The 26,759-nt window shown below is 44.1% G+C and overlaps 1 protein-coding gene and 1 non-coding gene across 6 annotated transcripts in view; both read left to right on the top strand.

The window, feature by feature from the left end:
- The window catches only part of XPNPEP3 (X-prolyl aminopeptidase 3), a 72,305-nt gene extending 45,800 nt beyond the window's left edge, over nucleotides 1–26,505 (top strand). For all 5 annotated transcript variants that reach the window (XM_005567173.5, XM_005567171.5, XM_065522087.2 and 2 more), the window contains 6 exons: nucleotides 7,595–7,657; nucleotides 9,758–9,871; nucleotides 12,988–13,073; nucleotides 21,373–21,553; nucleotides 23,385–23,505; nucleotides 25,639–26,505. In XM_005567173.5, the coding sequence (XP_005567230.2) occupies nucleotides 7,595–7,657; nucleotides 9,758–9,871; nucleotides 12,988–13,073; nucleotides 21,373–21,553; nucleotides 23,385–23,505; nucleotides 25,639–25,805 (732 nt within the window). In that variant the 3' untranslated portion in view covers nucleotides 25,806–26,505. The remainder of the gene's footprint in view (nucleotides 1–7,594; nucleotides 7,658–9,757; nucleotides 9,872–12,987; nucleotides 13,074–21,372; nucleotides 21,554–23,384; nucleotides 23,506–25,638) is intronic.
- On the top strand, nucleotides 16,091–16,194 carry LOC123567423 (U6 spliceosomal RNA). Its single transcript, XR_006690331.2, has one exon. It is a non-coding gene; the product is annotated as a U6 spliceosomal RNA (small nuclear RNA).
- Nucleotides 26,506–26,759: the final 254 nt, after the last annotated feature.

The raw sequence follows: 26,759 nt of genomic DNA, 5'->3' as shown, positions 1-26,759 counted from the left end.
CCTGAGGTCAAGAGTTCCAGACCAGCCTGGCCAACACAGTGAAACCCTGTCTCTACTAAAAATACAGAAAATTAGCCAGGTATGGTGGTGGGTGCCTGTAATCCCAGCTACTTGGGAGGCTGAGACAGGAGAATTTCTTGAACCTGGGAGGCGGAGGTTGCAGTGAGCCAAGATCACACCACTACCCTCCAGCCTGGGCAACAGAGCAAGACTCTGTCTCAAAAACAAAGTAATTAATTAAACAATTTAAGAATAAATGAAAAGGCTGAGCACGGTGGCTCACGCCTGTAATCCCAACGCTTGGGGAGGCCAAGGTGGGCGGATCTCTTTTTTTTTTTTTTTTTTTTTTTTTTTTTTGAGACGGAGTCTCATGCTGTTGCCCAGGCTGGAGTGCAGTGGCGCGATCTCGGCTCACTGCAAGCTCCGCCTCCCGGGTTCCCGCCATTCTCCTGCCTCAGCCTCCTGAGTAGCTGGGACTACAGGCGCCCGCCACCGCGCCCGGCTAATTTTTTGTATTTTTAGTAGAGACGGGGTTTCACTGTGGTCTCGATCTCCTGACCTTGTGATCCGCCCGCCTCGGCCTCCCAAAGTGCTGGGATTACAGGCTTGAGCCACCGCGCCCGGCCTGGGCGGATCTCTTGAGCCTAGGAGTTTGAGACCAGCCTGAGCAACATGGAAAAACCCCATCTCTATGAAAAATACAAAAATAAGTTAGCTGCGTGTGGTGGTATGCTCCTGTAGTTTCAGCTACTCACAAGACTGAGGCAGGAGGATCACTGGAGCCTGGGAGGCAGAGGCTTCAGTGAGCCGAGATCGCAGCACTGCACTTCAGCTTGGGTAACGGAGTGAGACCCTGTCTCAAAACAAAATAATTTTTAAAAATAATAAAAGACAAAGGGACTGGGCATGGTGGCTCATACCTGTAATCCTTGCACTTTGGGAGGCCAAGGCGGGGAGATCATTTGAACTCAGGAGTTCAAGAGCAGCCTGGGCTACATAGTGAGACCTCCTCTCTTTTTATTAAAAAAAAAGAATTTAAAAAACTTTTTAAAAATTGTTTAAAAGGACACTATCCAGAAAGTGAAAAAAAGGAATGAGAGAAAATATTTGCAAATCATGTATCTGATAAGGTTCTACTAGTATCTAGAATATTTAAAGAACTTTTTGGTTGGGCGCGGTGGCTCAAGCCTGTAATCCCAGCACATTGGGAGGCCGAGACGGGCGGATCACGAGGTCAGGAGATCAAGACCATCCTGGCTAACACGTGAAACCCCATCTCTACTAAAAGATACAAAAAACTAGCAGGGTGAGTTGGCAGGCGCCTGTAGTCCCAGCTACACGGGAGGCTGAGGCAGGAGAATGGCGTGAACCCGGGAGGCGGAGCTTGCAGTGAGCTGAGATCCAGCCACTGCACTCCAGCCTGGGCGACAGAGCAAGACTCCGTCTCAAAAAAAAAAAAACTTTTTTTTTTTCCAGATGGAGTTTCACTCTTGTCACCCAAGCTGGAGTGCAATGGCCTGATCTTGGCCCACCGCAACCTCCGCCTCCCAGGTTCAAGCAATTCTCTTGCCTCAGCCTCCCAAGTAGCTGTGAATACAGGCGTCCGCCACCATGCCTGGCTAATTTTTTTTTTTTTTTTTTTTTGAGACGGAGTCTTGCTCTGTCGCCCAAGCTGGAGTGCAGTGGCGCGATCCTGGCTCACTGCAAGCTCCGCCTCCTGGGTTCACGCCATTCTCCTGCCCCAGCCTCCCGAGTAGCTGGGACTACAGGCGCCCGCCACTGCGCCCGGCTCATTTTTTTTGTATTTTTAGTAGAGACGGGGTTTCACCGTGGTCTCGATCTCCTGACCTTGTGATCCGCCCGCCTCGGCCTCCCAAAGTGCTGGGATTACAGGCGTGAGCCACCGCGCCCGGCCGCCTGGCTAATTTTTATATATTTAGTCGAGATGGGGTTTCTCCATGTTGGTCAGGCTGGTCTCGAACTCCCGACCTCAGGTGATCCACCCTCCCCCCTCCGCCTCAGCCTCCCAAAGTGCTGGGATTACAGGCATGAGCCACCGCGCCCGGCCTATTTAAGGAACTCTTACAGTTCAATAACAGGCCAGGTACAGTGGCTCATGCCTATAGGCCCAGCTACTTGAAAGGCAGAGCTACTCGCGCTACTACGCCTGGCTAATTTTTGTATTTTTTGTAAATACTGAATTTCACCATGTTGCTGAGGCTGGTTTCAAACTGCTGGACTCAAGCAATCCACCCAAACAAAGTGCTGGGACTACAGGCGTGAGCCACTGCGCCCGCCTGTATGACTCCATTTATGTGAAATATCCAGAACAGGTAAACCCATAGAGACAAAAAGCAGGGAATAGGGTGAGAGGAGAACAGAAATTAACTGCTTAATAGGTAAGGGATTTTCTTTTCTGGTGATGAAAATGTTTTGGACCTAGAGAGAGGTGGGGGTTGCAAAACATTGTGAATGTACTAAATGTCACTAGGTTGCTCACTTTATTGGTTAATTTATATGATGTGAATTGTATCTCAGTAAAAAAATCAAGAATGAATTAGTTGTCTTCTAAACATTCCTTACTTTTCCTACTATGTTTTGGTTTTGGTTTTGGATTTGTTTTGAGACAGTCTCTCTCTCTGTCGCCCAGGCTGGAGTGCAGTGGCGCAATCTCTGCTCACTGCAACCTCTGCCTCCAGGGTTCAAGCGATTCTCCTGCCTCAGCCTCCCGAGTAGCTGGGATTGCAGGCGCCTACCACCACTCCTGGCTAATTTTTGTATTTTTAGCAAAGATGGGGTTTCACCATGTTGGTCAGGCTGGTTTCAAACTCCTGACCTCATGATCCACCTGCCTCTGCCTCCTAAAGTGTTGGGATTACAGGTGTGAGCCACCGCGCCTGGCCAACATTCCTACTTCTAAGTGGCAGTTAGAGTTCAATTGTTAAAGAAGACCCAGAGACAGTGCTTACAAATACACAGTCATTACAGGAAAAAGGTTTCATAGAGCAACTGCATTAAAGTTAAAGATATGTATCACAGCCTGTGGCTGTCTCACAGCAAGGAGTCTGGAGAAGACAGGTGCAGGCTCCTGTTTTTCTCCCTAGGTAAGGGCTTGGTGGTTCTCTCACAGACCAGGAACCAGTGATGAATGCCCAGAACACCTCAGAACCCAAGAGCCTAAAATGGAATCTCACTTAGGATTTTTGATTTTGGTCACATAGGCATATCCATGCTATGTAATAGTAAAGCCCTCTGGCGAGCTCATGGAGACCCAGTACAAAGCATTGATCTGTTATCAAGTACTGACAAGCTGATACAAACTGCTCTGAAACTCCCCGCAACACTGTTTATCAGTATGCTTCAGGCCTTGGCCCGAATCAGTGTCATACAGAACTTTAGCAAAACAGCTCAGGCTAATTTCAGACCTGCTAGAATTAAGCCTCATAGCATAATAGCACACAAACATTTGAGGCCTGCTTCTCTATATTCTACCTTTAGTCTTCCAAAGTTAAACATTCTTGTTTTCCTTAACCATTCCTTTTATTTATTTAAGATGGAGTCTTACTCTGTAGCCCAGGCTGGAGTGCAGTGGCGCGATCTAGGTTCACTGCAACCTCCGCCTCCCGGGTTCAAGCAATTCTCTGCCTCAGCCTCCCGAGTAGCTGGAATTACAGGTGCCCGCCACCACGCCTGGCTAATTTTTGTATTTTTAGTAGAGACAGAGTTTCACCATTTTGGCCAGGCAGGTCTGGAACTCCTCACCTCATTATCCACCTGCCTCAGCCTCCCAAAGTGCTGGAATTACAGGTATGAGCCACTGCGCTCGGCCTCAAATCACTGATTTTTAAAATAAGGAAGCTAAGAAACGATCCATGGGACAATATTAAGGGCTGCCTCCCCCCATCTCTCTCTCTCTGTCACACACACACACACACACACACACACACACCTTTCATGAAATGGTTTGTGAAATGCTTTTTCTCTCTACTCTCCCTTCTCCATTAGCTTTACAGTGTTCGTTTGTGATGTGTTCTGATTATAAGATGCAGGGTGAAATGCAGAGAAAGCCCATTTTACATTTTTTAACAGTCAAAATACATTCAGGTAGCACTTAGTGAAGTAAGAGTGTTAAATCTTTATTGGGAGTGCGGACTACGTTGTGACAAGACAATCCTAAGAAGTGCCAATCATACAGTCTAACTCTTGATCTTTACTGGAAGGATATCAAGCATATAGTAAGGGTAGGTAGCATTTGAACTGCGTGTCATGTGTACCTGGAATGCTCTGTAAAGAAATTGACTCATAGGAGGCACATTCATTACAAAAAGAAGTAAAGCAAGATTAGGCATTTGATCACCTAGGAAGGAAGAGGAACTTTTCTATCCTGTTGAGTCTGCATAACAGTTTGAAAGAGTCACAACTGTCCTGGCACAATGGTGTGCACCTATAGTCCCAGCTACTCAGGAGGCTGAAGCAGAAGGATCACTTGAGCCCAGGAGTTCAAGGCAGTAGTGCACCATGATTGTGCCTATGAATAGCCACTGCCCTCCAGTGTGGGCAACATAGCAAGACCCCATCTCTTAAAAAAAAATTTTTTTTTATTTTTTATTTTTTATTTTTTTTTGAGACGGGGTCTCGCTCTGTCACCCAGGCTGGAGTGCAGTGGCCGGATCTCAGCTCACTGCAACCTCCGCCCCCCCGGGTTCACGCCATTCTCCTGCCTCAGCCTCCCGAGTAGCTGGGACTACAGGCGCCCGCCACCTCGCCCGGCTAGTTTTTTGTATTTTTTAGTAGAGACGGGGTTTCACTGGGTTCACCAGGATGGTCTCGATCTCCTGACCTTGTGATCCGCCCGTCTCGGCCTCCCAAAGTGCTGGGATTACAGGCTTGAGCCACCGCGCCCGGCCAAAAAAAAATTTTTTTTAAGCCATGACATCAACAATTATCTATGCCAGGCAATAAGGGTTAAAAGCAAAGTTAATAAAAAGACAAATCCCTCTTTTGAGTGAGTGAAGCCACTAGGACTGCCATATTTTTTAGGTTTCATGCTAAAAATATAGTGCTGAATAAGTTATTTGTCAACATTTGTGATTGTGTGTGCAAGTGTCCTTTATTTTTTTATTTTTTTATTTTTTTTGAGACGGAGTCTTGCTGTGGCACCCAGGCTGGAGTGCACTGTTGCAATCTCAGCTCACTGCCACCTCCACTCTCTGGGTACAAGTGATTCTCCTACCTCAGCCTCCTGAGCAGCTGGGATTACAGGTGCCCACCACTATGCCCAGCTAATATTAGTGGAGACAGCAGGGTTTCGCCATGTTGGCCAAGCTGGTCTCAAACTCCTGCCAAAGTGATCTACGTGCCCCAGCCTCCCAAAGTGCTGGGATTACAGGCGTGAGCCAGCACACCCAGTTGTTTAATTTTTTTTTTTGAAATGGAGTCTCGCTCTGTCACCCAGGCTGGAGTGCAGTGGCATGATCTTGGCTTACTGCAACCTCCACCTCCCAGGTTCAAGCGATTCTCCTGCCTCAGCCTCCCAAGTAACTAGGACTACAGGTGCCCGCCACCACGCGCAGCTAATTTTTTTGTATTTTAGTAGAGACCGTGTTTCACTGTGTTAGCCAGGATCATCTCAATCTCCCGACCTCGTGATCTGCCACCTGGGCCTCCCAAAGTGCTGGGATCACAGGCATGAGCCACCACACCCGGCCCCTTTAATTGATTTTAATTGCTCATTATCCAGCAGATATTTACTGAGTACCAACTATGTGCCAGGCACTGCTCTAGGTTCCGAGGATACATTAGTGAGCACAATAGACTATCCACGCTCACTCTCCACAGTTACATTCTGGCGGAGGAGAGACAGTAAACAAACGACATGAAGTCATCTGGAATTAAATGCTATGAAGAAAAACAAAGCAGTGAAGGGGGATGAAATGTGATGGAAGGTGCTAATTTAGATGGGATAGTCAGGAAGGGCCTCTATGAGGAGGAAACATTTGAGGAAAGATTTGAATCTAGAGGGAGCAAGCCATGCAAATATTCCCACCATTGCCCCACTTGCTTTTACTCTATTGGGCATTTTGGCAATGCCATTACCTCATACTAAGAAATGTTTTCATGTTTTCTTTTTTTTAGACAGAGTCTTGCATTGTGGCCCGGGCTGGAGTGCAGTGGCGCAATCTTGGCTCACTGCAACCTCTGCCTCCTGGTTCACGTGATTCTCCTGTCGCAGCCTCCTGAGTAGCTGGGATTACAGGCGCACACCACCACATCCAGCTGATTTTTTGTATTTTTAGTAGAGATGGGGTTTCCCTATGTTGGACAGACTGGATTCAAACTCTTGACCTCATGATCTGCCCGCCTCAGCCTCCCAAAGTGCTGGGATTACGGGCGTGAGCCATCACGTCTGGCCTGTTTGTTTGTTTGTTTGTTTGTTTTCTTTAGAGAAATAGTGTCTCACTATATTGTCAAGGCCGGTCTTGAGCTCCTGAGCTCAAGTGATCCTCTCACCTCAGCGTCCTAAAGTGCTGGGTTACAGGTGTGAGCCACCCTACGAGGCTGAAAAAATTAAAAATTACAAAAAATTTAAAAATTAGCTGGGCATGGTGGCGTGCACCTGTAGTCCCAGCTACTTAGGAGGCTAAAGTGGGAGGATCACTTGAGTACAGGAGTTTGAGGCTGCAGTGAGTTCTGATCACTCCATTGCACTCCAACCTGCGGGATGGAGTGAGACTCTTGTCTCAAAAAAAAAAAAAATGCACACGCATATGGTGTGGTTATCACAGAGAATTAATAAAAGTACTTATACTATAGGCCAGTGGTTTTCAGTGGGGGAGCAGTTTTGTCCCCTGGGGAGCATTTTGGTAATGTCCTGTTGTCACAATTGGGAATGCTTCTGGCATCCTACATAGAACAGGACAGCTCTCCCACGAGGAATTATCTGGCCCCAAATGTCAGTAGTACGGAGGTTGGGAAATCTTGATGTAGACTAGACCATTCAATCCATAATTTCATACATGGTGCTATTGAGGCATTTTGTTACGTAAATAACAAATGTGTATCTTAGTATGTGCTGCTATTACAAAGTACCTGAGATTGGATAATTTATAAGCAATAGAAATGTATTTCCTCAAAGTTCTGGAGGCTGGGAAGTCCAAGGTCAAGGTACTAGCAGATTCAGTGTCTGGTGAAGGGACATTCCTGATAGATGACACCCTCTAGGTATCCTTATATGGCAGAAGGGACAGAAAACCAAGAGGGGCCAAACTCACTCCTCCAAGCCCTTTTATAAGGTCACTAATCCCATTTATGAGGGCAGAGCCCTCATGATTTAATCACTACTCAAAAGGCCCCACTTCTTACTGTCACCCCAATGGGGATTAAATTGCAACGTGAATTTTGGAGGGGACACATTCACATCAAAGCAAAATATTTTCCTTTCAGAAATCTATATTATTATCCCCAGTAAGTCACAACTTCAGGTTGACAAAATTGTGGGGAAAGGTGCTTTTCATTTGAGCTCCAGTATTTTGAATGTTCAAGTAAGCAACATAGAATGAGATCATGTTCTTTTCATCCTCCTTTCTCTTTGCAGGCTTTCATAGAAACCATGTTTGCCAGTAAAGCCCCTGTGGAAGAAGGCTTTCTTTATGCTAAGGTGAGATTTAGATGGTTAGCTTCACCGTCTTGTTGGAGGTGAATATAATAATTTGATTTGCAGAAATGGTAGTGCAATTTGCTTTCATGATAGTGATGACCAGCATGTCATTGGAGAGGATTTGTTTCTGAAATATCACTGGTCATTTTTAAGTCTAAAATATACTGTGTTACAATTAAAGGAAGAAAATTGCAAAGTAGAACAGATGATGATGAAGGGAAAATTTAGCAATGCGAGGTGACAAAAGTAATACTGTTTAGGTCAATGTCAAAAAGAGGCTGAGGGCTGGGCGTGGAGCTCATGCCTATAATGCCAGCACTGTGGGAGGCCAAGGCAAGTGAATCACTTGAGGCCAGGAGTTCGAGACCAGCCTGGCCAACATGGCAAAACCCCATCTCTACTAAAAATACAAAAACTAGCTGGGTGTGGTAACGTATGTCTATAATCCCAGCTAGTCAGGTGGCTGAGATACGAGAATCACTTAAACCGGGGAGGCACAGGTTGCAGTGAGCCAAGATCATGCCACTGCACTCCAGCCTGGGCAACAGAGCAAGACTGTCTCAAAAAAAAAAAAAAAAAATGCTGAGGACAGGCGTGGTGGCACATGCCTGTAAAATTTGGGAGGCTGAGATGGGAGGATCACTTGAGTCCAGGAGTTCGAGACCAGCCTGGGCAACATACTGACACCTCATCTCTACAAAAAATTTAAAAAAATTAGTTGGGCATGGTAACACACCTATAGTCCAGTTACTCTGGAGGCTGAGGTGGGTGGATGACTTGAGCCTGGAAGATTCAGGCTATAGTGAACTATGATTGCCCCACTGCACTCCAGCCTGGGTGACAGAGCAATACTGTGTCTCAAAAAAAAAATAGAGGTTGAGAAAGTGCTGTAGATAGTAGCAGATACTCACCAACCTCCAGCTCCATCCTGTATCCTAGAACGTAGTGAAATTAGTAGGACTGCAATTTTCCTAGCATCCATTTTCACTTTTCCAGAGCATTTAGATTCGTAGCTATTTGAAAGATTGGAATTAGTAATTTAGAGCTGTTGTTAAAAATGTAAGTCACATTTCAGTGTTTAGCTAAATCAGAATAAACAAATAGTAACCTTACATGATTGTATTTCAAGGCTCAGCCTTCATCATAGTTTTCTGTCTTCTGGACTTAATTTGAAAATTATAAGAGATTTAGAGAACACTAGGCCGGGCGCGGTGGCTCAAGCCTGTAATCCCAGCACTTTGGGAGGCCGAGCCGGGTGGATCACGAGGTCAGGAGATCGAGACCATCCTGGTGAACACAGTGAAACCCCGTCTCTACTAAAACTACAAAAAACTAGCCGGGCGAGGTGGCGGGCGCCTGTAGTCCCAGCTACTCGGGAGGCTGAGCCAGGAGAATGGCGGGAACCCGGGAGGCGGAGCTTGCAGTGAGCTGAGATCAGGCCACTGCACTCCAGCCTGGGCGACAGAGCGAGACTCCGTCTCAAAAAAAAAAAAAAAACAAACAAACAAAAAAGAGATTTAGAGAACACTAAAGAAAAAAGAACAGATTTCATGCCGGGCGCGGTGGCTCAAGCCTGTAATCCCAGCACTTTGGGAGGCCGAGACCATCCTGGCTGACACGGTGAAACCCCGTCTCTACTAAAAAATACAAAAAACTAGCCGGGCGAGGTGGCGGGCGCCTGTAATCCCAGCTACTCGGGAGGCTGAGGCAGGAGAATGGCGTGAACCCAGGAGGCGGAGCTTGCAGTGAGCTGAGATCCGGCCACTGCACTCCAGCCTGGGCGGCAGAGCGAGACTCCGTCTCAAAAAAAAAAAAAAAAAAAGAAAAAAAGAAAAAAGAACAGATTTAATAATAGGGTTGAAATAACAGGATTTATGGGAATAAAAGAGTATACTTAACATAGATTATAGTACATGGGGTGAGAATAAAAGAGATGGACTGAAATTACAGCATAAAAGGTTTGGTTAGGTATGATGAATAGTTTTCCAGTAATGACTTAAGATAAGTACTGGTATGGAGGTATGGGCAGTTGAAGAGAGCCTGGGCTGGGGCAGCCCTACAGAAACCCTTTGAGTCATACCTTGCTGTTGTTTTTCACAGTTTGAATTTGAATGCCGGGCTCGTGGTGCAGACATCTTAGCCTATCCACCTGTGGTGGCTGGTGGTAATCGGTCAAACACTTTGCACTATGTGAAGAATAATCAACTCATCAAGGTATGTGAAATGCCCTCAGTGCTACTCCCACTAGGTCCAGATACCCTAGTAGAAAACCTGCTAACCTCATGGTCCCCTAACCTTCAGCTTTCACAAATTAGCTGACATTTTAAAAATATTTTATTGCTTTAAAAATATTTTATTGCTTATTACAGGCATTATCTCATTTTATCCTTAAATTAGCTCTGTTAGAAAGGAGCAAATATTAACATGACTTTTTAATAGATGAGGAAAATGAACTTTAAAAAATAAAACAACATAGGCCAGGTGTGGCTCAGGCCTGTAATCCTAGTACTTTGAGACGCCAAGGCAAGTGAATCACTTGAGGTCAGGAGTTCGAGACCAGCCTGGCCAAGATGGTGAAACACGTCTCTACTAAAACTACAAAAATTAGCCAGGCGTGGTGGCACGTGCTTGTAATCCCAGCTACTCTGGAGGGTGAGGCAGGAGAATTGCTTGAGCCCGGGAGGCATAAGTTGTAGTGAGCCGAGATCACACCACTGTACTCCAGCGCTCCAGCCTGGGCTGCGGAGCAAGACTCTGTCTCTAAATAAATAAATAAATATTTAAATATTTAAAAACCTAAAACAACATATTAGTGCAGAGCCAAGTATTCTACTCTAAAGCCTCTGCTCTTTTCACTATAACTCTCATTGTCTAAGGACTTGCAGCAACAACAGTGAGCCAAGCGGATTTTCTGGGCAGAAAGACTTTAAGAAATCGCTATTAGCTGTGAGGGAACATATCTTCTATGATTTTCTTCCCATGTGACTCTACAAGTGAAGGAATTGTGTGTTCCTTTACTAAGTCCATTTCTTTACTGATTTAGTATTCAATAAATCCAAAAGAAAAAAATATAGGAAACATGTAAATTATACAGCATAATTTAAAAAAACAAAAACAAAAATGAATACCCATGAACCAGGCAGTCAATTTCAGAGCTAGAACAGTAGCAATACAGCACACCTACCCTTATGCTGTCCCATCCCACTTCCTCAAAGGTAACTGGTAACCTAAATTTTGTTTTTCCCTTGACTTTTAAGAAATAGTTGTATTACATACATAGGACTCCCCAAACAGTATTAATTAGCTACTGCTTGTTTATAAACTCTATACAAATTGTATACTGTATATGTAGTTTGGAGGGATTTTTTTTAACTCATAAATATCATAGGTTGGGTGAGGTGGCTAACATCTGTAATCCCAGCACTTTGGGAGGTCAAGGCGGGCAGATCCCTTGAACGCAGGAGTTCAAGACTGGCCTGGGCAACATAGTGAAACCCTCTCTCTACAAAAAAATGCAAAAATGAACCAGGCATGATGGCACATGCCTATAGTCCCAGTTACTTGGGAGGCTAAGGTGAGAAGGATCATCTGAGCCTGGGGAGTTCAAGGTTGCAGTGAGCTGTGATCACACCTCTGCACTCCAGCCTGGGCAACAGAGCAAGACCCTGTCTTCAAAAAAAATAAATAAAATATAGGCCAGACACAGTGGCTTATGCCTGTAATCCCAGTACTTTGGGAGGCTAAGGCAGGTAGATCACTTGAAGCCAGGAGTTCACGACCATCCTGGCCAACATGGTGAAACCCTGTCTCTACTAAAAATACAAAAATTAGCTGGGCGTGGTGGCGCATGCCTGTAGTCCCAGCTACTCGGGAGGCTGAGGCAGGAGAATCTCTTGAACCTGGGAGGCAGAGATTGCAGTGAGCTGAGGTTGCACCACTACACTCCAGCTCTGGGCAATAGAGCAGGACTCCATCTCAAAAAAAAAGTCAACATTTCATAAAATACATTTTATCCAGGATTTAGTTGTTTATTAGCAGAAATTTATTCAATCTTTTACCAAAAATGAAAAATCACATCCATTATTTTAAGTTGCCATTACTGTATGTTATCATTTACTCACTATTCTACTGTTTGTCAAATGTTGTACTTACTTAGATATGAATAATATATACTCTGTCTTCACGGGCATAGATAATTTCAGCATAACATGACAATTAGAAAGTTAGAGATATACTTAAAGTTTTCTTCTTTCCCCACATGTATTATGATGGAGAGCAAAAGGGGAGTGGGGCCTGACGCGGTGGCTCATGCCTGTATTCCAGCACTTTGGGAGGCTGAGGCGGGCGGATCATGAGGTCAAGAGATCGATACCATCCTGGCCAACAGAGTTAGCCAGGCATGGTGGCGTGCGCCTGTAGTCCCAGCTACTTGGAAGACTGAGGCAGGAGAATCGCTTGAACCCAGGAGGCAGAGGTTGCAGTGAGCTGAGATCACACCACTGCACTCCAGCCTGGGCAACAGAGCAAGACTCTGTCTCGGGGAAAAAAAAAAAAAAAAAAGGGAATTGATATTCCAAGGTTAAATGTTTAAGGGTGGCTGTGTTTGAATAAGGCCCAGCATACCAACGTATATAGGATTGGTTTTTTCTTTTCTCATATACCAACAAAGCAAAAGCATATGGGGGTTTTTTTCTTTAAAAAAACGATAATAGTGATATTTATGATGTGTTAATGTTTATACCTAGTAATTCAATCCCAAGGAATCTGGTTCCAAAGCCTATACACTTAAACACTATGCATTGCCAACTTTCTTGAGGCAGTGTGAATTCATCTGAAAAGTTTTGTTTTATTTTCACATGCCCCCTGTTTCAAACATCTGAAAAGTTTAGATGCTGTGTAGATAAATAGAAGAAACCAGCAATTAGTGTCCTTCAAATTAGAGCTTTAAAAAAAAAAATGGACCAAGTGCGATGGCTCACGCCTGTAATCCCTGCACTTTGGGAGGCCAAGGTGGGCAGATCACCTGAGGTCGGAAGTTCTAGACCATCCTGACCAACATGGAGAAATCCAATCTCTACTAAAAATACAAAATAGCCAGGTGTGGTGGCAAGCACCTATAATCCCAGCTGCTCGGAGGCTGAGGCAGGAGAATCGCTTGCACCTGGGAAGTGGAGGTTGTGGTGAGCCAAGATCACGCCATTGCACTCCAACCTGGGCAACAAGAGTGAAACTCCGTCTCAAAAAAAAAAAGGCATACTTTGGATTAGGATTACTAGAAACAACTTATAATCATGAGCTTATCCACTTTAACCTGTCTTACTTTGTTCCAGGATGGGGAAATGGTGCTTCTGGATGGAGGTTGTGAGTCTTCCTGCTATGTGAGTGACATCACACGTACCTGGCCAGTCAATGGCAGGTAGGGTTTCTACAGAGTAACATATCCCACTGCTTCTTAGGAGTATGAGTTGGAATATGGCTATACTTGGAATAAATGACTAAAGAAATACTATAGGTCCATTCCTGGTCAAGTTAGGTTGCAAAGCTCCTCATTATTTTCTAAGACTGTTTTGTTAGCCAGGTAAAAGTCCATTTTTAAAAAACTATAATGGGCCAGGCGTGGTGGCTCATACCTGTAATCCCAGCACTTCGGGAGGCCAAGGCAGGCAGATCACCTGAGATCAGGAGTTCAAGACCAGCCTGACCAAAATGGTGAAACCCCGTCTCTACTAAAAATGCAAAAATTAGCCTGGGCATGGTACTCGGGAGGCTGAGGCAGGAGAATCACTTGAACCCAAGGGATAGAAGTTGCAGTGAGCCAAGATTGGACTACTGCCCTCCAGCCTGGGTGACAGAGTGAGATTCCATCTCAAAAAAAAAAAAAAAAAAAAAAAAACTGGCCAGGCACAGTGGCTCATGCCTGTAATCCCAGCACTTTGGGAGACCGAGGCAGGCAGATCATAAGGTCCAGAGATCGAGACCATCCTGGCTAACACGGTAAAACCCCGTCTCTACTAAAAATACAAAAAATTAGCCGGGCGTGGTGGTGGGCGACTGTAGTCCCAGCTACTCGGGAGGCTGAGGCAGGAGAATGGCGTAAACCCGGGAGGCCGAGCTTGCAGTGAGCTGAGATCGCACCACTGCACTCCAGCCTGGGCGACAGAGCAAGACTCTGTCTCAAAAAAAAAGAAAAACTATAATGGATAAATTTGGTGAATAGGGCTTTTTGCCTGTGGACATTGCCCAGTGCACATAGCTTGGGCAGCAGAAAGCCACAGCCTTATTGATTTAAGATATCAAAGGACAGATTTAGGTGCTGGCAGAATAGCCAGAAAGATGAAGGAAAATCCTTGACGAGAAGGGCTCGCAGAAACTGTGAGCCCCAAAATCTGCATACAGATTATTTAAAAATCCTTGGCTAGTCACTAAACTATGTGTTCTGAGGAGGCCTCACGAGGCTCAGCAAAATACCAGCAGCTAGAAGCAGAATAAACTGAGAAGATATTTTAGTTGCTTCCCAGTGAAAACAGAGTTTGTAGTTTGAATCTATCCAAGTTAACAAAATTGCTAGACGTGAGAAGAAACAGGTAATTGTGACCTGTATTCAAGAAAATCTGATGACGAAATAATCCCGGCCAGGTACAGTGGCTCACGCCTGTAATTCTAGCACTTTGGGAGGCCGAGGCAGGTGGATCACTTGAAGTGAGGAGTTCAAGACCACCTGGCCAACACGTGAAACTCTGTCTCTACTAAAAATACAAAAATTAGCTGGGCGTGGTGGCGGGCGCCTATAATCCCAGCTACTCAGGAGTCTGAGGCAGGAAGACCTCTTGAACTGGGAAGGGGAAGGTTGCAGTGAGCTGAGACTGCACCACTACACTCCAGCTTGGGCGACAGAGCGAAACTCCATCTTAAGAAAAAGAAAAAAAAAAAAGAGAGAGAAATGATCTTAATGTTCCAATTAGCAGAAGGACTCTAAAGTAGCTGTTACAGATATGTTAAAGGAAGATGTAGACATAATGAGCGAACAGATGGAGAATCTCAATGAGAAATAGAAACTAAAAAGAACCAGGGATTCTGGGAAGACGGCAGCAGCAGGATAGTTTTTCAAACTTTTCAAATTGTCACATAAACATAGAGCAACTAGCTAACAAAACCAAACACCAGGTAATATTTGTTACCTCAGAATAATTACCTCCTAATTCACAAACATTCAGTCTGTAACTGCACAATTAGCAAAATCTAGACTGATAAACTACGTCAAGCAGCCTGGATTCTTTAACAAATACATTACAAGGAAATGAAAAGAGGTGGAGGAGGAGCCTATTAACTAAAAGAGGTTTTAGTTATATCAAATATATTACAAATGAGTGTATCAAATACATTAAAAATGAGCACAAAGAAAATTATCTTGGGGTGAATATTTGGGTGATAAAAATATTTTTAAAAACACAAAGGACAGCCAGGCGAGGTGCCTCATGTAATCCCAGCACTTTGGGAGACAAGACAGGAGGATCACTTGAGCTCAGGAGTTCAAGACCAACATGGGCAACATAGTGAAACCCGGTCTTTACAAAAAATACAAAAAAATTAGCCAGGCATGGTGGCACGTGCCTGTAGTCCCAGCTACTCGGGAGGCTGAGGTGGGAGGATTGCTTGAGCCCAGGAGACAGAGGTTGCAGTGAGCCAAGACTGCACCATTGCAGTCCAGCCTGGGTGACAGAACCAGACCCTGTCGCAAAAAAAATAAAAAGAAAAAACCCCACAATGACCAAGCATAGTGGCATGCACCTATAGTCTCAGCTACTCAGGAAGCTGAGGCAGGAGGATCACTTGAGTCCAAGGGTTCTAAGCTGCAGTCCACTATGTTGATCAGGTGTCTGCGACAAGTCCATCATCAATATGGTATCCGCTCAGGAGCGGGGAACTACCACGTTACCTAAGGAGGGCTGAACTGGCCCAGATCAGAAACAGAGCAGGTCACAACTCTTGTACCGATCAATAGTGGGAACAAGCTTGTTAATAGCCAGTACACTCCAGCCTGAGCAAAAGAGCAAGACCCCATCTGTAAAAAGAAAAATTTTTTTTTAAATTAAAATTAAAAAAAAAAAATGCAAGGAAAAGGGAGTGACTGCTAACAGATACAAGATTTGGGAGGAGATGGTAATGAAAATTTTCTGGAATTAGGAGTAGTGATGGTTGTACAACATTGTGAATATACTTAAAACCACTGAATTGTACACTTTTTTAAGTGAAGGAATTTTATGATAAATGAATTATATCTCAATAAAAATTATAAATTCGGTCAGGCATTGTGGTTCATCCTGTAATCTCAGCACTTTGGGAGGCCAAGGCTAGCAGATGACTTGAGCCCAGGAGTTCCAGACCAGCCTGGGCAACATAGCAAAACCCCATCTCTACAAAAAAACTTTAAAAGTGCTTCCTTCAGCAGCACATATACTAAAATTGGAACAATACAGAGATTAGCGTGGCCCCTACGCAAGGATGACATGCAAATTTGTGAAGCATTTCATATATAATCATGAAAGAAAAAAATTAGCTGGGTATGGTAGCATGGGCCTGTACTCCCAGCTACTAGAGAGACTAAAGTGGGAGGATCACCTGAGCCCGGAGGTCAAGGCTGCAGTGAGCTGTGACTGCACTACTGCACTCCAGCCTAGGCAACAGAGTGAGACCCTGTCTTTAAAAAAAAAAAAAAAAATTAAATTCATGTGTAAATAATAGTACACACAAATAAATCACAATTAACTGACTACAAACTGATACGGCTAGCGTGGTGGCTCACACCTGTAATCCCAGTGTTTTGGGAGGCTGAGGCAGGAGGATCACTTGAGGCCAGGAGTTCAAAACCAGCCTGGGCAACACAGCAAGACCTCTATATCTACAAAAAATTGACCAACTATGGTGGCGCACACCTGTAATCCCAGCTACTTAGGAGGCTGAGGTGGCAAAATCACTTGACCCCTGAAATTTTTGGTTACAGTGAACTACGATCACGTCACTGCGCTCTAGCCTAGGTAACAGAGCAAGGCTCTTATCTCCAAAATAAAAAAGGCTGGGCACGGTGGCTAACACCTATAATCCCAGCACTTTGGGAGGCCAAGGCAGGTGGATAACCTGAGGTCAGGAGTTTGAGACCAGCCTAGCCAACATGGTGAAACCCTGTCTCTACTAAAAATAACAACAACAAAAAAAAATCAGCCAGTCGTGGTGGCAGGCACCTGCAGTCCCAGCTACTTGGGTGGCTGAGGCAGGAGAATCACTTGAACCCGGGAGGTGGAGGTTGCAGTGAGCCAAGATCACACCACTGTACTCCAGCCTGGGCAGCAGAGTGAGACTCCATCTCAAAAAAAAAAGTTAGGATGAGGGTTACTTATTGGTAAGATTGTAATTATTCTGGGACCTATAGAAAGGTCTTCTGGGATAGTCTGCCAAGTTTTTCTTTTTTTATTTTTATTTTTTTGTCTGACTGGTATTCACCTTATAATAATTTCTTTTTTTTTCTTTTTTCTTTTCTTTTTTTTTTTTTTTTTTGAGACGGAGTCTCGCTCCGTTGCCCAGGCTGGAGTGCAGTGGCACAATCTTGGCTCACTGCAACCTCCAGCTTCCAGGTTCATGCAATTCTCCTGCCTCAGCCTCCCAAGTAGCTGGGCTACAGGCGGGTGCCACCACGCCAAGCTAATTTTTGTATTTCTAATAGAGCCACCGAATAATTTCTTAAGGTTTATGTTTGATTGATTTGTTTGACTTTCTATATCTGTGTTTTGTTTTACAATAAAAAAATTTTTAAATTTTAAATGACAATTTTAAAGCCAAAAAGTACATTAACTGAAATAGGAAATTCACTGGGTGGACTTAACTGTAGATGGGAGGCTGCAGAAGTTTGCAAACTTGAAGATAAATAGAAAGTATCCAGCTGGGGCCGGGGGCGGTGGCTCACTCCTGTAATCGCAGCACTTTGGGAGGCTGAGGCAGGCAGATCACAAGGTCAGGAGATCGAGACCATCCTGGCTAACACGGTGAAACCCCGTCTCTACTAAAAATATAAAAACAATTAGCCAGGCGTGGTGGTGGGTGCCTGTAGTCCCAGCTACTTGGGAGGCTGAGGCAGGAGAATGGCGTGAACCCGGGAGGCAGAGCTTGCAGTGAGTGGAGATCGCACCACTGTACTCCAGCCTGGGCAACAGAGCAAGACTCCATCTCAAAAAAAACAAGAAAAAAGAAATTATCCAGCTGGAAGAATAGAACTACATTGTAAAAAGGCCAGGTGCAGTGGCTCACACCTGTAATCCCAGCACTTTGGGAGGCCCAGGCGAGTGGATCACTTGAGGTCATGAGTTCGAGACCAGTCTAACCAACATGGTGAAACCCCGTCCATACTAAAATAACAAAAATTAGCTGGGCATGGTGGCAGGTGCCTGTAATCTCAGCTACTTGGGAGGCTGAGGCAGAGAGCCATCCTCCCATCTCAACCTCCCAAGTAGCTGGGATTATAGGCACCTGCCACCATGCCTGGCTAATATTTTGTTTTTTTATAGAGGCAGGGTTTTGCTATGTTGCCCAGGCTGGTCTGCAACTCCTTGGCTCAAACGATCCTCTTGCCTTGACCTACCAAAACACTGGAATTACAGGGATGAGCCACTATGCCCAGCCAAATTCTAGGTATTTAAGAGAAATGAAAACATTTCTCAACAAAAAGAGTTGCACAAGGACATTCATAACAGCATTTATTCACAATAGCATAACAACCAAAATGTCCCATCAACAGGAGAATGAATATGCAAATTGTGGTCTGTTCATACAATGGAATACCACTCAGTAATAAAAAAACATTTTAATTACTGATTGAATGTTTTTTGTTATTGATTGAAGCAACACCATGGATGTACTGCATAGACATCATTCTACCCTCACTGAGCATAGATTATTGCATTCCAGGCTGGAGTGCAGTGGTGCACAGAGCATAGATTATGCTCAGTGAAGGAAGCCAGACACAAAATAGTATATATTATATGATTCCATTTATATGATGTTCTAGATTAGGCAAACTAAGGTCAAAATAATCACAACAGCATTTGCCTCGGAAAGTAGGGATATTGATTAGAAATGGACATGGTGACTCACGCCTGTAATCCTAGGACTTTGGGAGGCGGATCACCTGACATCAGGAGTTCAAGACCAGCCTGGCCAACATGGCAAAATCCCATCTCTACTCAAAATACAAAAATTAGCCAGGCATGGTGGCAGGCGCCTATAATCCCAGCTACTTGGGAGGCTGAGACAGGAGAATCGCTTGAACCCGGTAGGCGCAGAAGTTGCAGTGAGCCGAGGTCACAGCACTTTAGCCTGGGCAAAAGAGGGAAATTCCATCTCAAAAAAGGAAAAAAAGAAATGAACATGAGGAAGCTTTCGGGGGAGATGGAAATGCTCTGTATAAGGCTTGAGTCCAAAATCTATAGGGCAGACTTCAGTCCAAACTCAGGCAGGATTTATATTACAGTCTTGAGGCAGAATTCCTTCTCCAGTATACCAAAGCAGTTGTGGCATTTGTGTTTATGTATTGTGGATGACCTTTTGGTTTGTGTTTCAGCCAGCCAGGCAACCAAACTGTTAGAACTTTTCTGACCCCTTCAGCTACAACATTGAATCCAGAATCTCTGATTAGTGGACCCATATCAGTAAAGTTGCCTGATGCAACTATGTTCCTTCTACCATAATCCCACACCATAAATATTCATTCCCACCCATATTCCCAGATTTTTGTCTGTCAGAAATTGGAAACCTCGTGCAGTTCTTTTTTTTTTTTTTTTTTTTTTGGGATGAAGTTTCACTCTTGTTGCCCAGGTGGGAGTGCAATGGTGCAATCTCGGCTCAACGCAACCTCTGCCTCCCAGGTTCAAGCAATTCTCTTGCCTCAGCTTCCGGAGAAGCTGGGATTACAGGCATGCGCCACCACGCCCAGCTAATTGTGTATTTTTAGTAGAGATGGGGTTTCTCCATGTTGGTCAGGCTGGTCTCGAACTTCTGACCTCAGGTGATCCATCGACCTTGGCTTCCCAAAGTGTTGGGATTACAGGCATGAGCCACCATGCCCGGCCCCTCATACAGTTCTTTTTGGAGTGGAGTGGACCTCCTCGTGGGTCACACTTTCTACCTAACTTGGAGCCTGCTGGGACTTGAGGACTGCTCGGACTAGAAGAACCAAGGCAACTACCTCAAGGGATATACCTACAGGTTTTCAGGAAAACAGGGTTAGCCTTCTCAGACAGGGGTGGAAGGGCTGCTTCTGCTGGCAATGAAGACTCAGAAGAGGCCGGGCGTGGTGGCTCAAGTCTGTAATCCCAGCACTTTGGGAGGCCGAGACGGGCGGATCACGAGGTTAGGAGATCGAGACCATCCTGGCTAACATGGTGAAACCCCGTCTCTACTAAAAAATACAAAAAACTAGCCAGGCGAGGTGGCGGGCGCCTGTAGTCCCAGCTACTCGGGAGGCTGAGGCAGGAGAATGGCGTAAACCCGGGAGGCGGAGCTTGCAGTGAGCCGAGATCCGGCCACTGCACCCCAGCCTGGGCGACAGAGCCAGACTCCGTCTCGGGAAAAAAAAAAAAAAAAAAGACTCAGAAGAATTTAGGAGTTCATTGTCCTCAGCTTCAATAGGTTTGGTACATGCATCTGTCAAAATTGTACCATTCAAATGTATGCATTTTAGTGTATATAAAGACACTTTGGGAGGCCAAGGCAGGAGGATCGTTTGAGCTGAAGAGTTCCAGACCAACCTGGGCAACATAGTGAGACCTTGTCTCTTTAAAAAAAAAAAAAAAAACTGTTACAGAAATAATTATTTAGTAATACTGTGGTGGGGTGGGGTATGGGTACATTATGCTATGGGTTTTTTATGCTATTATATTTAACCATTCTTCTATTAGAGGACATTTAGAGTTTAATAATTTACAATTATAAAATTACATTCATTTTATATTACATTCATTTATATATTCAAATTATACATAATTTACAACAATAAAATTACATTTCATACATTCAGCTGTTTTGAATTTCAAATATTTTCTTCGGATATATTAGAGTAGAATTATAAGCTCTAGTTATATGAGCATCTTTAAGGCCTTTGATGTAATTGGCTGTATTAGTTTACACTCCTATCAACAGTATGTGAGAATACATACCATATATTATCCCAGGTCACTTTTTAATCTCATAATTGCTAAAGAAACTGTTATTCTAAAGACACTTAAGTGCTAGTATGTTACTAGTAGCCCAAATGTTGACTAGTTTATCCCATGGTATCTGCTTCACCTGTCAGAAGTGGGTCTCTAGGCTTTCTTGCCTTTTTTTAAATGGTAGTCTGTGCTGTAAGGGATTAGACAGGATCAAGGCTGAGCCTCGTCTGCCCACTGACTGCACTCGTGGCTGGGTGCTGCTTTTGGCCCTACTTCATGTCTCTCCTGACCATTTGAAGAAGAGACTGTGTTGCTGCTCCAGCTTGAAGGATTGTTGCCCTTCCTGCTGAGCACCTAGGACATGATTGAGCTCCTGGCCATATTGATAGATTGGTACTTATTAAACATCAACAGTGCCCCAGCAGCAGCATCTTGGGGTTTTTCTAATCAAACTTAGTAGCAAACTTCTTAGAGTATCAGATTATCTAAGTTCAGATTATTTGGTTTTCCCATCCCTAGGTTCACTGCACCTCAGGCAGAACTCTATGAAGCTGTTCTAGAGATCCAGAGAGATTGTTTGGCCCTCTGCTTCCCTGGGACAAGCTTGGAGAACATCTACAGCATGATGCTGACCCTGATAGGACAGAAGCTTAAAGACTTGGGAATCATGAAGAACATTAAGGAAAATAATGTCTTCAAGGTATTTCACCTCTCTTGACCCCAGTTCTCAAGAACACCTAGCATGCTGCTAGGCTTTTACCGTATATAAAGCTAATTCGATTTAGAAATGGGACAGATGCAGTGATTCATGCCTGTAATCTCAGTAGTTTAGGAGGCTGAGGCAGGAGGATCGCTTGAAGCCAGCCTGGGCAATATAGCAAGACCCATCTATATGTATATACATATAGATATGTATACACACACATATATATACGTACACACATAGATATATATATACACATACACACACGGGGTTTTTTTAAGTGAAAAGATTTAGAAATCATCTTTGTGATCTATAAGAGGGATTTAGCTTTAACATAGATTAAAACAAAGGAAGTCAGTACTTATTTCTTCCAGATGATGGCAGCACATTCTGATTCATTACATGCTGCACAACTAGCTCAGTATTCAGAAAACGTAAAATGAAGTCTGGTGTAGACAGGGTGAAAAAGGAAACAAGAAATGAGGAGAAGCCTGGGAAATATAGCAAGACCCTGTCTCTACAAAAAATTTAAAAGTTAGCCAGGTGTGGTGGCACACATCTCGAGTCCCAGCTACTTGGGAGGTTGAGGTGGGAGGATCACTTGACCCCAGGAGTTCAAGGCTGCAGTGAACTATGATCGCACCACTGCACTCCAACCTGGGCCACAGAACAAGGCCCTGTGTCCAAAAAAAAAAAAAATAGAGAGAGAGAGAGATTAACTTTTAATCCCTTTATGGGTTATTCTGTAGGTCAAAGGAGAAGGTATTTGTTTAAGTGACATTTTTGAGACTTCAGCAATATTCCCAAAGGCCATGTCATTAGTGAATTTTTTTCTGCATCCAAAATGTGATGATGTTCAGTAAAAATGTAAAACCTCAGCTTTAAAATTAAGATGCTAGATGCCCAAGTCAGATAGACCATTAGGCATCTCCTACCTACAAGTTAAGGCTTCTAGGACTTCTATTATCAATAAAAACGAAGCTATAAATTGGCTGTTGCTCGGGCCAACAAATCTTTAACTAACTGATGGAAATACCCAAGCTGGCTGGGCACAGTGGCTCACACCTGTAATCCCAGCACTTTGGGAGGCTGAGGCAGGCAGATCACATGAGGTCAGGAGTTCGAGACCAGCTTGGCCAACATGGTGAAACCCTGTCTCTACTAAAAAGACAAAAATTTGCCAGGCATGGTGATACAAGTCTATAATCCCAGCTATTGGGGAGGCTGAGGTGGGAGAATCGCTTGAACCCAGGAGACCGAGTTTGCAGTGAGCCAAGATCACACCACTGTACTCCAACCTAGACAACAGAGCAGGACTCCATCTCAAAAAAAAAGAAATACCCAAGCTGGTACGTGCCCAAAAGTATGCATTCTCCACAAGTTGCTGTGAGATACTTAGGGTCTCCAGAGTGGATTCCTGAGAGGGATGTGTGAAGGAACATTGGAAAGAGAACTGTGGTAATAGTCATCCTCTCTTTCCCAAAAAAAGAGATTTTTTTTCTCTCTTTTATTTTTACCTTTCCTGTGGTACTGAAGAAAACAGACTTTCATTTGCCACAGTCATTAGTTGGATTACCCAAGTCAGCATGTAGGTAGTATATTAAATAGTGGGAATGGAAGTGTGGATTGATGAGAATGCCATTGGCAGAATTGCATATAAGAGGTTGCAGTTTTTCAGGTGCCTTTAAGTATTAGCCCAAGGAGGAATTAAACTGAAGTGGCAGAACCATGGGGGAGATAACAACACATATCTCACTGATTTATACTTGCCCAGCATTCCCCATTAGAGGTCATTGCTCTGATGATACTGTGATAATTATCTTTCCAGGCTGCTCGAAAATACTGCCCTCATCATGTTGGCCACTACCTCGGGATGGATGTCCATGACACTCCAGACATGCCCCGTTCTCTCCCTCTGCAGCCTGGGATGGTAATCACAATTGAGCCAGGTAAGGAGTTATACTACTACTATGAGGTAAACGTTTGTTTGTTTTTGAGATGGAGTTTTGCTCTTTCGCCCAGGCTGGAGTGAAGTGGTGTGATCTTCACTCACTGCAACCTCCGCCCCCCAGGTTCAGCGATTCTCCTGCCTCAGCCTCCTGAGTATCTGGGATTACAGGTATCTGCCACCACGCCTGGCTGATTTTTATATTTTTAGTAGAGACGGGGTTTCGCCATGTTGGCCAGGCTGGTCTCGAACTCCTGACCTCAGGTGATCCACCCATCTCGGTCTCCCAAAGTGCTAGAATTACAGGCGTGAGCCACCATGCCCAGCCACATTGTTTGTTTTTACCTCAACCAACGTAATTAAGTTAGAAGAGACAAGCAAAAAAGTCTCTCCAGTGTGGAAGATAATTTTATTTTAGACTTATCTTTCGTATTCTTATTTAACATCACACAATTTGTTCAATTTGACTCCTCCAATAAACAACTGATGGAGAATACTTCCTATATATAGATATATACAAATGAATAGATATGAAGACATGAATCTTTTTTAATCCTGCCTTTCCCAGGGCCAGTTTGTACTGGTCTCCCATTTAGTAGCTGGGGGCTGCTCAAGCTTCCAGAGCCCCCGGTGCTTGCGTGCAGAGAGACAGGCAGACACACTATGCTCTCAGTTTCAACACCTCTGCAAGCTGCATTGAACTACCCAGCACCATCCCACTTGTTAGTACCCAACGCCTTCCTCGTAAGCTTCAGAGAAAGCTCACAGTCAGATACATTACCTAACTTGAATGGTCCTGGGTGTTGAGCAGGATTCTGAAGAGGAGCAGTGGCCACAGTGGTGTGTGAAGATTGATGTTGTCAGAGTTGATGGTTAAATACTGATGCTGGTTTTGTTTTGAAAACAGATCTAAATTTTAGATTTCAAGTATTGTAATCTCTATATAAATTATGGCTGTGAAATGTCTTTTATGCCACCCTTTGAACCTAGTCATACATTGCTATCTGTGGCCATAGCTATATCGTTTGGTTCAATCTGGTTGGTACATGAGCGCTTCCTTAACTGTGCTCCATTTTCCTTTGCTGATCTTTTTCTGTTTTTTAATCGTAGAGCAGGATCTGTGAAGATAGTGGAGGAAGTTTACAACTTGTTTAATATAAAAAGCCCTGGTGTGTGTCTAACTTCATGATTAGAAAGGGTACCTGGGGTTCCTACATTTTTCCAAATGTACATTAAAGTCTTTCAGTTTCTCTTTTACTTTATATTATACACATCAGATATAGATATATATATATATTTTTTTTTTTTTTTTTTTTTTTTTTGAGACGGAGTCTCTCTGCGTCACCCAGGCTGGAATGCAGGGGCGCGATCTCGGCTCACTGCAAGCTCCGCCTCCCGGGTTTATGCCATTCTCCTGCCTCAGCCTCCTGAGTAGCTGGGACTACAGGCGCCCGCCACCACGCCCGGCTAGTTTTTTGTATTTTTAGTAGAGACGGGGTTTCACCATGTTAGCCAGGATGGTCTCGATCTCCTGACCTCGTGATCCACCCGCCTCGGCCTCCCAAAGTGCTAGGATTACAGGCTTGAGCCACCGTGCCCGGCCACATCAGATATATTTAAACCTTATAATGACTATTTCTGCAGCTTCCAGTTGTCAAGGCTAATAATCTCTAAATGTTTCTTTTCATACAGTTTAAATATATTTTGTCTTTATTTTTGCAAAGTGCTCTTTTTCCAGGGGACTCTTAGGCAGGGGAAGAAAGCACTTATATAATCTGCTTGTACCCCACATATATTGACGTACTTTTAAATTAAGTAACTTTATTGGCCTGCTTGAGCCACTGGAATATGACAGAATCATGATCAGCATTGCCATAGTTGTATTGAGCTTGTAGTCCAATATAAAGATAACCACAATCATAATTTTAGTAATGATACCAACATGTGTTGACCATTATATGCCAGGCACTTTGACATGTATTATCTCATTTAATCTTCACAGCTTTACTAGGTAGGTACCTTAAAGATCCAGTATTACAGAGGAAGGAATTTTAACCCAGAGGTTAACTTACTTGCCCCAAACCACCCAGTTACTGTCATTCCTGAACAGCATGTTCTTCTTTCTACTTCACAGGCATTTATATTCCAGAGGATGACAGAGATGCCCCAGAGAAGTTTCGGGGTCTTGGTGTACGAATTGAGGATGATGTAGTGGTGACTCAGGACTCACCTCTCATCCTTTCTGCAGATTGTCCCAAAGAGATGAATGACATTGAACAGATATGCAGCCGGGCTTCTTGACCTTCACTGTGGCCCACATGCACCTCAGGTTCAAGATGGGTGTATGCTGGCAGCCCTGCACGTGTGCTTTCTGAGTGTCTCTGTGTATGCAGTAATATATGTGTTCCATTTGGGAGCATAGCAGCTGTGTGAATGTATGTAATCGTGTGTGTGGGGTTTTTTTGTTTTAAGCAGTTAGAAGTCTGGAAAAATGAATTTTTGAATAGTATGTTACTGCAGCTTTGGTAACATTAATTCTATAGAATTAATGACCAGAGCAATTTTAATTTTTAAACATAAAGGTCTTAGTTACATATATCCATGCATTCCAGTTAACACATTTAAACATACAGAAATTTCACTTCTTCTTTCAAGTCCTTCCCTTTCTATACTTTTGCTGAGATCCACCCAATATCATAAGAAGTTTGTGTGATCCCTGTATTTTTAGGTAATTACCAAGGTCTCTGCCTATGCGAAAATTCATCTGTTGGTGATTGTGGGTGGCCAATACATACCTTCTGTAACTCCTCCCTACCTATTCTAGATCCTGCATATCTACTGGAGCCATATGAGCCCTCAGGGGCACTGGTGTCCTGCAGTCTTACTAGTTAGCCACAGTCCAGGTTCCAGCAACACTAGCTACCTACCAAACAAAACACTTTTGAGCTTTTCTTCCCATTTGGTTGCCTGGGACCTGGAAAGTGTTTAGATTCTAGATAAAGAAGGAAATGGAAGAGAAAGAAAATTGTGTATGTATATACTAAAGATCCAGACATCAGGTCTGGGCACAGTGACTCAACGCCTGTAATCCCAGCACTTTGGGAGGTTGAGGCAGGTGGATCACTTGAGACCAGGAGTTCCAGACCAGCCTGGCCAACATGGTGAAACCCCGTCTCTACTAAAAATACAAAATGAGCTGGGTGTGGTGATACATGCCTGTAATCCCGGCTATTTGGGAGGCTGCGGCATGAGAAT

Source organism: Macaca fascicularis, chromosome 10 (genome assembly GCF_037993035.2).
Source record: "Macaca fascicularis isolate 582-1 chromosome 10, T2T-MFA8v1.1".
Taxonomy (NCBI): domain Eukaryota; kingdom Metazoa; phylum Chordata; class Mammalia; order Primates; family Cercopithecidae; genus Macaca; species Macaca fascicularis.
This window is presented reverse-complemented; position numbering and strand designations above follow the sequence as displayed.